This window comes from Mirounga leonina, unplaced genomic scaffold (assembly GCF_011800145.1).
Source record: "Mirounga leonina isolate KUSES-001 unplaced genomic scaffold, KU_Mleo_1.0 Mir_129, whole genome shotgun sequence".
In the NCBI taxonomy this organism is placed as follows: Eukaryota; Metazoa; Chordata; class Mammalia; order Carnivora; family Phocidae; genus Mirounga; species Mirounga leonina.
Window position 1 is genome coordinate 22690967 of NW_023270323.1, and position 9339 is coordinate 22700305.

Here is a 9339-nt window from a genome sequence, read left to right on the forward strand (position 1 = left end):
CTTTCTTTCTTTCTTTCTTTCTTTCTTTCTTTCTTTCTTTCTTTCTTTCTTTCTTTCTTTCTTTCTTTCATGCCATTTAAATTAGATGTCTGTTTCTTACCAGTGAATAGTCTGGCTCAATACCTTTCATCTTCCACATTTCTGCTAGAGATAACTTGCCAACACAAGTAGCTCTACTTCTCTATTTCTAATCCACTTATCCATTCATTCCTTCAACATTTATCTACTACTTATAAGCTAAGAAATAAATTAAGCTACACAGAGGGAAAAGACATTTTCTGTCACACCAAACTCACAATCTATAGGAGTAAGAAAAAAAAGATATGGAGTTGTCTGGGGGTCCATGATACTTAGCAATGCATAGAGCTTTTTCTTTTTTTTTAAGGTGCTATTTATGTATTTTGAGAGAGAGGGAGAGCAGGAGGAGAGGCAGAGGAGAGGGAGACAGAGAATCTCAAGCAGACTCTGCACCAAGTGCTAGGCTTGATCTCTCAACCAACTGAGCCACCCAGGTGCCCCAAAGCACAAAGCTTTATAGGCACTTAGAGAAAGGGGGCATCTGATTCCCTTTCTTGGAAGGGTGGGAGCGATCAGAGAAAACATTTTGGAGGACGGTGCCATTTAAGGTGAGTGAGTAGGGAACCCATTCCAGAAAAGGAGGACCAAATAAGCGAAGGCATGGAAGCTGGAAGCAGTGTGGTATGACACAACTACAAAAGTAAACAGTTGATTTTTTAAGTTGGAGTTTACCATTGAAGCAGGGAGTCCAGAGAGATAGAGCAGGCAGATAGGCATGGCCTGGCCTCCATGGCTCAGGAGCTATTTCAAATGCCACTTCCATCAGAAAGTTCATAACAAGAGTTGGTCCTTTGGCTACAGATCGTGTTGTTGGGAACCACTGGTTTACATACTCCCACTCTGAAAAGAAGCTATCATATCTCATTTCTCTTTGAGTCCCCATCTCCAGTACAAGTACCATCCATACAAAGCATTCAACCAATGTTTGTTGAGACATTGCATGAATAAATGGTTCCAGGCCACTGTTGTATGTAACAAATGTGTCCTGAGGTCGGAACATCAGGCAATCATCCTTGAAGGATTGGGAACAGCCTAGATTTCCTTCCATTTGCCTATTTTGACCACTCAGCATCAACCTTTCTGGGACATAGGTGAACGCAGATGAGCCAGAATTTGAATTACAGTGAAAGAGTTGAGGAAGAGTATCGTACCTGAGGCAGCCAGAGAAATGAGTCTGAACTAAAGTCTCTAGAAAGTTCTGAGGCAATGGTCTGCCAACATGTCCAAAGAACACAAGTAGGACCTACAAATATATTCAAAGCCAGAGCACCCAAATGATATCAGGAATTGAGCAAAGGAAGTCCAGTTTGACTGCCACAAATGGAACGGGATAGTATGTTTGGTCTTTATGGGCCATCTGCCTCATGGTATATGGGCAGGTCCATCTAATTAAAGGTGCAAGATCTGGGCAGGAAGTGAATGGATAATAGCTATTTACCCCATATATTTTTTGGTTCATCTCCGTATGTAAGGTTCAGTGATAGCTACAGTAGGAGAGATGAAATTGGATAAAGTTCAGTTTCTAACATAAATTTATTTAGCCTGTCCGCTTTCTTCTGCAATGGAAGATCTGGATCACTTAGTTTTCTGTTCCCAGCATGATCATCCGATGATATAATCAGTCTACAAATACTTAAAATCATTCAGTTAACACTGAGAACCATTTGATATATTAGTTTTTGTCAGTTTTTTTGAGGTTAATTGGATTTTAAAATGTTTTATAAATTGCTTTTTATCTCCATTTTCTAAAATTGTTTCCTGAACTGTCTACTCACTAAATCAATGGCATCATGATCATATAGTGTAACAGGAAGAAATACAGGATTGCCAAAATTGCAAAAGAATAAGGAAATGAGAATACTTTTCTTAGAAATAATCACATAAGAAAGCTGTCTTGGAGATGACAACACTCTTATGACCTTATCATATTATGGAAACCAAATTTAGGAAGCCAAAAATGAATGTATAAATCGCAAAAGAAAATGCATAGCATAAAGATACAGATTTCAAGTAGGAAATATTAATCATCTTAAAAACTAGATACTGAGCATGCTGTCCACAGTATTTTCCAATACTCATTATCTCCCAATTTTTTGGCCAGATACGTTTTGTTTTTATTTTTGCCTTCTAGACTCTGTCCATATACTCAGGTAATCTTGGAGGCAGAGGATTCTGCATGAGACTTCCTTCAAAGGGGTGACTCTATTGGTGTACGACTGAGCTAGTTTGTTGATTGACACTTCTGAAGTAGTTGAGGACATTAAGGAAATATGAGATCCAATTAGATATGGTGGGAATTATGGTAGACGTGGAGAAAGGATGGCTTGGTTGTCTGTACTTTACATATGTGTATGTTGCACATCGAATGTGAGTATCTGCAGTCAAATCATGTTTAATGAGTACATATTATAGCATCTGTGTGTGCTGGAAGGCTGTGGATGGACAGATGAGGGGAACTCTTAGCAGTTTCCCTAATAGTTATAGATGTGACTCTAACTAAAAAGTCATAAAAATCATCTAGAGGGTAAATGGCGTGAATGTGTTATAATGTCTATGAATAATTTGGTGAAATCTCTGAGCCTAACAAAGTCAGGTGTGGGAAAATAGAGTCCTTCATGTTCCACCCACTTTCTCTTGACAAGGGGCCTTGTCCAGCCCCCAACTGTACCATTGCACTATGGTACTAACTACCTTCCTGCTCCCCTTCATGTAGTTAATAAACATCAACCAACATTTATTTAACACCCGCTCTATTAGGCATTTTTCTGGAAGTGGGAATGAAGAGAAGAGGCAAGACCCTTATTCCCTGATCTAAAGGAAGAAACAGATAAATGATCACAGTGCAGTCTAATGATTATTCTGTTGGAGATAGATATACACTGCTTTATTCCCCTTTTCCCCAATTGATCCTGTCTTCATCCCTAGAATTATTGCAAAAATAGTTCACCAATTCTCCAACACAGCTGATAAGTAAGAGCTGACTGCTCCAATCTGCTTGATGACTACTCTGCCATCAAGATTTACTACCTCTCATCACAACACTGCCTAATAATAGCATAATTCCCATGGCTCTGCCTCAGCAAAGACATAAATATTTCACGAGGTTACATCCAAAGTTTATTTCTTGTCCTTGTTTTCTTTACTAGATAAACAGTTGTGCCAGGCCTCCAACCAGCAGATCTCCCGAATATTTTATAGATATGCTCTGTGATAAACACTGTGGTTTTGTTATTTGATTTTCTTTTAGTTGTTACCTCGAATGGAAAAATACAACTTGTATCTGTCACGTCAAACTTTTTTCTTAAACACAGTAGCCCGCCCTTAACCACCAAGGATGTGTTCCAGGACCTTCTGTGGTCGCCTGAAATGGCAGATACTACTGAACCCTATATATACTATGTTTTCCCTAATATATACATAACTGTGATAAACTTTAACTTATTAATTAGTCACAGTAAGAGATTAACAACAATTAACAAAATAGAAAAATTGGAACAATATATTGTAATAGAAGTTATCTGAATGTGGTCTCTCTCTTAAAATATTGTATTGTACTCATCCTACTTCTTGTGATGATGTGAGAGGGTAACAGGCCTACATAATGAGATGAAGCGAGGTGAATGGCATACGCATTGTGACATAGCATTAGGCTACTACGGGCCTTCTCATGCTAAGTCAGAAGTAGGACCGTCTGCTTTCGGAGTTTTCAGACCATGGTTGATGGTGGGTAATTGCAACCAAGGAACACAAAACTGCAGAAATGGGTGACTACTATAGTTATCTGCACCCACGCTTGGAGTTGTGCTTCTGTGCAGGGAAAGTTCTGGCTTGTCGGCCATGTTCTTAATGCTCACTCATTAGCTCAAGGATGTGGCTGGCCACTATCGTTAGGAAATGATATGTGCTTTGGGGGTAAAACTCCCAAAGAAAGAGAAGAAAAGTAACTTTTAGTCGTTACTTTCCAATTCCGAGTCAGACCCATGCTGGGTCCTGTTCTTAGTGAGATTTACCCTTTTCCAGCAAGGTGTGAAGTGGATTTTATTGCCCTGGTTTTTCAGATGAGGAAACTAGGGAACTCAGGTCACACAGAGTCAAAACTCTGTAACCCAAGATTGCCTTATCAAAAGCCCACTGGGCTAAAGCCAGCTACTCAAGGGATAAGGAGAAAAACTGTAAGGGAAGAAGAAATAGCTATAAAACCACCAATTGAATGTACTGAATGTGTTTACTTTTTCCAAGCACCCTAGAAAGCAATGTTTTCTGCCCTCGATTCAGTTTACATTAGGACCCAGACAGGATGTGCGTGAATGAACTTGAATGGGCAGTGAGTATAAGTGGGAGCCCCAACCTGAAAAAGGCAGAGAATCTCAACAGTATGCAGACAAGTCCCTGTTTGGTGTTGTATCTTCCCCTCAAAAGCTGGCTCCTCCTGCGGTTCCCAAAGATTCCAACCCCAGGTCAGTCCTGCAGATTGAGATTGAAAACGAACCTCAGGCAAGGAGATTTAACTATCCAGCTGGTCCTGAGCATCCTGTCCCTGACTCTCCGAGTATCTTGAGAAGCACTATTTTGGAGTATGGCCTCCAACACGAAATGTGAAAACTCAAATCTTTAATCAAAGAACTACAGCAAAGTTTTAAAACTATAAGTTATGATCCATTATTGGGTTATGAAATACTTCACAGGCTTGTGGCCAACATTTTCTAAAACGTGGATAAAGTAAGATAGCATAGAAAATAAAATATCAAAACACACTGAACAAAACAAATATTGTATTGTGAACTTGTTCTAGCGGTGTGTATAAATACGTAAACACACACACTGTGCATACATATATGCACAAGACCTATAAATGTACAAGTGAATGCTTGATCCCCTGAGTAACATTCTTTCACCAAGGAATAACTTATTTTATTACCCCAGGACTTGGTTTGCTACCTGCAAAATTGGGACAGGAATGCTCCCTAACAATGAAGTAGTTACTGTTTCCTTTAATTTCCTGTAATTACAGTGATAATTTATTGAAAATTAGCAGTTCACCTTACGACCAATATCCAATAACTAATATTTTGAAAAAACAGAATATTTTTGAGTGGCAAACTTAGTCATTTTAAAATTTTTCCTTATATTTTCCACTGTGTTTTCCATGTTATCCATAATGAGCATATGTTCCTTGTCTTTTACAACCACAAAACACTTGAATGTTTTTACCACAAAGGCCTCCCAAGGGGAAAAAAAGCAATACTTAGAAAAAATGCAGAATGACTTCCAAGAGCAAAATATCCTTTGGTGGTTTTGTTTTGTTGATAAAGTCCATGACTATGCAGTTAGTGATTAGTGTGTGGACATTTTTTGCAGGGAAAAAGATAATGTAAGCACATTCAAACTTTATCACTCCATAAATGTTCTAAGAGCCGGAAGTTGCAACAAGTCGCTGTCTGATTTGGGCTTTCCTTTGGCAAGAAAGTTTTCTCCCAAAGCTATTGCTGATAAAGGCAGCCACTTGAAAGTCTTCTCCGGCAATTTTGAAGGAAGGATTTGCAAAGCACCAGCATGGGTAGACTTTTGCAAAATGCACTTGGGCCATTTGAGTCACACCTAGATTATGGACTCTAAGTAGGTTGTTTGAGGCGGGCCATAAAAGGAAAGTAAGCAAAGAAAAAAACAATCTTACCACCCACACTCCACTTCCAATGTTTTGTCTCCCAAAGTTCATGCAATTTAAGGAACTTTTATTCCTATTGCACCAATATTTTGCTACTTTGCACCAAGAGTCGCTCTGTTAAATGCCTTAGTCTGCACTCTGGACTGGCTGGGATGGGGTACTGACAGCAATATTGAGAGCAACAGTAATAATTATGGTTGCTAGTTCTTAAGCACAGTCTTTGCAGGAGGAACGATGCTAACCGTTTTGCCTATGTCATCTATTTAAGTCCTCATGGACACCACTGAAGTAGGCGCTCTTACTGCTCTCACTTCACAGATGAGGAGACTCAGGCACAGAGAGGAAGTTAAGTGTTGCCTGGCATTGGGCGCCAAGCTAAGGATTTTGAATCTTGAAGGTTTTAGGCAAGGAAGTATCTGTATTTTTGGAAAGAGAATTCAGGTGACCTTCATATGGTGGACTGAAGGTGAAAAACACCAAATGGGTGAAAACTAGTTGGAAGACCATCGTTTGCTCCCCATAGACACCTCAGCTCTGTCAAATGATAAACTGCCCTCCAGTCATGCTGAGGAGTTAATGGTCTTGTGTCTTTCTACTCATTTTTCACCTCATGGCAGTTCCATTCTTCCATTTGCGCCCCCACCCCCACCCCCAGTTCATTCCTATTCCACCTCCAAGGGCTATTCATAGGACAGTTCCTTTCTGAAGAATGAGCTAACAGGCCAATGGCCTGGGTGAAAGGCAGCATATAGGGAGTTGTGGGTTAGGCGCATCTGCTCAGCTTCTACCCAGTGGTGGCTTTGGGAGGTTCCAGAACCTTTCTGAGACTTACCTCAACTTTGCAATGGGAATAATATTACCCATCATGCAAAGTGGGTGTGGAAATTTAGATGATACTTTGGCACTTCCAAAGCCTCTATAAATAGCATTTACTTAAATAGTTTGTCATATCAGAGGCCCTCCCCCACCTCCAAGGAGAATGAATTGTTTCAATCCCCATTTTCCCTCAGCAGACCAATCCTACCTCTATATATGGTTGCACTAGGTTGAAATGACATTAAATCACAAGCAAGGGTCTGTAGTGTTCTCCTGCCTCAACCAGATTCTACATCCTTGCCCACAATGGTAGGCTGAATAGTGCCACCCTTTCCCAGAAATTTCCCTGGAACGTGTGAAAATGTTACCTTATATGGCAAGAAAATAAAAGGACTTTGCAGATGTGTTAAGGATCTTGAGATAAGAAGATTGTCCTGGACTATCCAAGTGGGCCCAATGTCATCACAAAGGGTCTTTTTTTTTTTTTAGAGACAAGCAGGGTATAAGAAGTAGAAAGGTCAGAGGAGAGAGAGGAAATGTGACAACAGAAATAGAGGTTGGAGTGATGTAGTTTGGAGATGGAGGAAGGAGGCACCAGCCCAGAACTGCAGATGGCCTCTAGAAGCTAAGAAAGACAAGGACACAGATTCTCCCCTAGAGCCTGCAGAAGGAATGAATGCAGCTCTGAGGATACCCTGAGTTTAGCCTGTAAGCCCCATTTTGGACTTGTGACTTCCAGGACCGGAAGATAACAAATCTGTGTTGTTGAAGGTATGGCATTCATGGTACTTTGTTGCAGAAGCAATAGGTAACTAACATGCCCATCTTGCAGCACCCTCCTTTCTCCCCAAAATATAGTAGTGTCTTCCTGAAGCATAAATGAAAGTATAACCTTGCACCTCTCCTACCTTCCACAGCCGTTTAACATACAATTTTGATTTCTCTAATGTTAAGGGATTCATGGAACGGTGGTTGACTGCAAATAAAGTGTTACTGAACGTGAGACTACCAAGGAAAAAAAAGCCCATTCAGAACATTTGCAGGCTTAGAGCAACCCTCATGGTATATAAATGGAATGGAATAAGAGCCAATTCTGTAGGTTTGCCAAATGTGGTATTCACTAAAGGTAGTAATGTGGGTATAGTAACTGTTTTTTAACATTTCACTTTAGTGAAATGTCAACGTTATCAAAGCACTAATTAAGAGTAAAATATTTGTGGGGCGCCTGTGTTGCTTAGTTGTTAAGCGTCTGCCTTCAGCTCAGGTCATGATCCCAGGGTCCTGGGATCGAGTCCCACTGGGATCGGGCTCCCTGCTCGGCGGGAAGCCTGCTTCTCCCTCTCCCACTCCTCCTGCTTGTGTTCCCTCTCTCGCTGTGTCTCTCTCTGTCAAATAAATAAAGTCTTAAAAAAAAAAAGAGTAAAATATTTGTATGTAATTCTCTGGGAAGTATACAAATACTTCTCTTAATATGTGTAGAGAGTCTTAGTTTCCTTTTTATTAATTTTTCTAATACTGGGGTAGAGTATAAACCTTAAGGGGATAAAAGCAGAATCTGGTTTATTTATTTATTTTAAAAAGCCAGTAACCAGGGCGCCTGGGTGGCTCAGTCGGTTAAGCGGTTAAGCTCTGCCTTCCACTCAGGTCATGATCCCAGGTCATGATCTCAGGGTCCTGGGATCGAGGCAGCCTTGGACTCCATGCTCCACGAGGAGATTGCTTCTCCTTCTGCCTGCCACTCCCCCTGCTTGTGCTCTGTGTCTCTCTCTCAAGAAGATAAATAAAATCGTTTAAAAGAATAATTAAAAATACAAATAAAAAGCCAGTAACTTTTTTTTTTTTTACCAAACATTTTTTTAATTTAAATTCAATTAGCCATCATATAGTACATTATTAGTTTCAGGTAGAATGTTCAATAATTCATCAGTTGCCTATAACACCCAGTGCTCATCACATCACCTGCCCTCCTTAACGCCCATCCACACCCAGTTACCCCATCCCCCCACCCATCTCCCCTCCAGCAACCCTCAGTTTGTTTCCAGACTCAAGAGTCTCTCATGGTTTGTCTGCCTCTCTGATTTCTTCCCATTCCGTTTTCCCTCCCTTCCCTTATGATCCTCTGTGCTGTTTCTTATATTCCACATGAGTGAAACCATCTGATAATTGTCTTTCTTTGATTTAAAAAGCCAATAACGGTTAAGTGTGATTAATATTTACTGGCAAAGCTAATTATAACATTAATATGTAAATAAATGAAGTAACGCAGTTATGTAAATATGTATCAGCCAATGCATAACACCAAGTGAAGCAGTCTTTATTAGGCCAAACTTTCCTTCAAATTTATTTTTGCTTAAAATTCTGGAGATTCTTTAAAATGAAACTGTGACGTGAGGACGCTATTTCTTTGCTCTATTAAGAAATAGTTTGACTATACCGCAAGTCGATTTATTGTATTTATTTAGAATTTGAAAGATCATAAAACGATAAGAAGATTCTTCCATAGTTAGGTTGCAAATGAAAAAACAAAAACAAAAAACATGCTCTGTCGAAAGGGTACAGAGTCAGGCAGCTAAGTAGCTAGCTCTTCAAAAGCTTTCTGATTATTTTCTTGTACAGGGGGGCATTCGGGTCCAGGCATATTTTCCTCCCATCCTTCAGCGAAGCTCTGTGGGGAGGAAAGAGACGCACCTTTCAGGGGTTGGTTTGAACTTGGGATTAGACGAGGGGTGAGGGGGGCGCGGAGGCGGGGGTGCGGGGTGAGGGGGGCGCGGAGGCGGGGG

General features: G+C 40.4%; 1 protein-coding gene across 1 annotated transcript in view; it reads right to left on the minus strand.

The window, feature by feature from the left end:
- Positions 1-8857: 8857 nt before the first annotated feature.
- The window catches only part of LOC118010209 (platelet factor 4-like), a 1291-nt gene continuing 809 nt past the window's right edge, over positions 8858-9339 (minus strand). Inside the window, exon 3 of the mRNA XM_035004394.1 lies at positions 8858-9224. Within this exon, the coding sequence (XP_034860285.1) occupies positions 9137-9224 (88 nt within the window). The 3' untranslated portion in view covers positions 8858-9136. The remainder of the gene's footprint in view (positions 9225-9339) is intronic.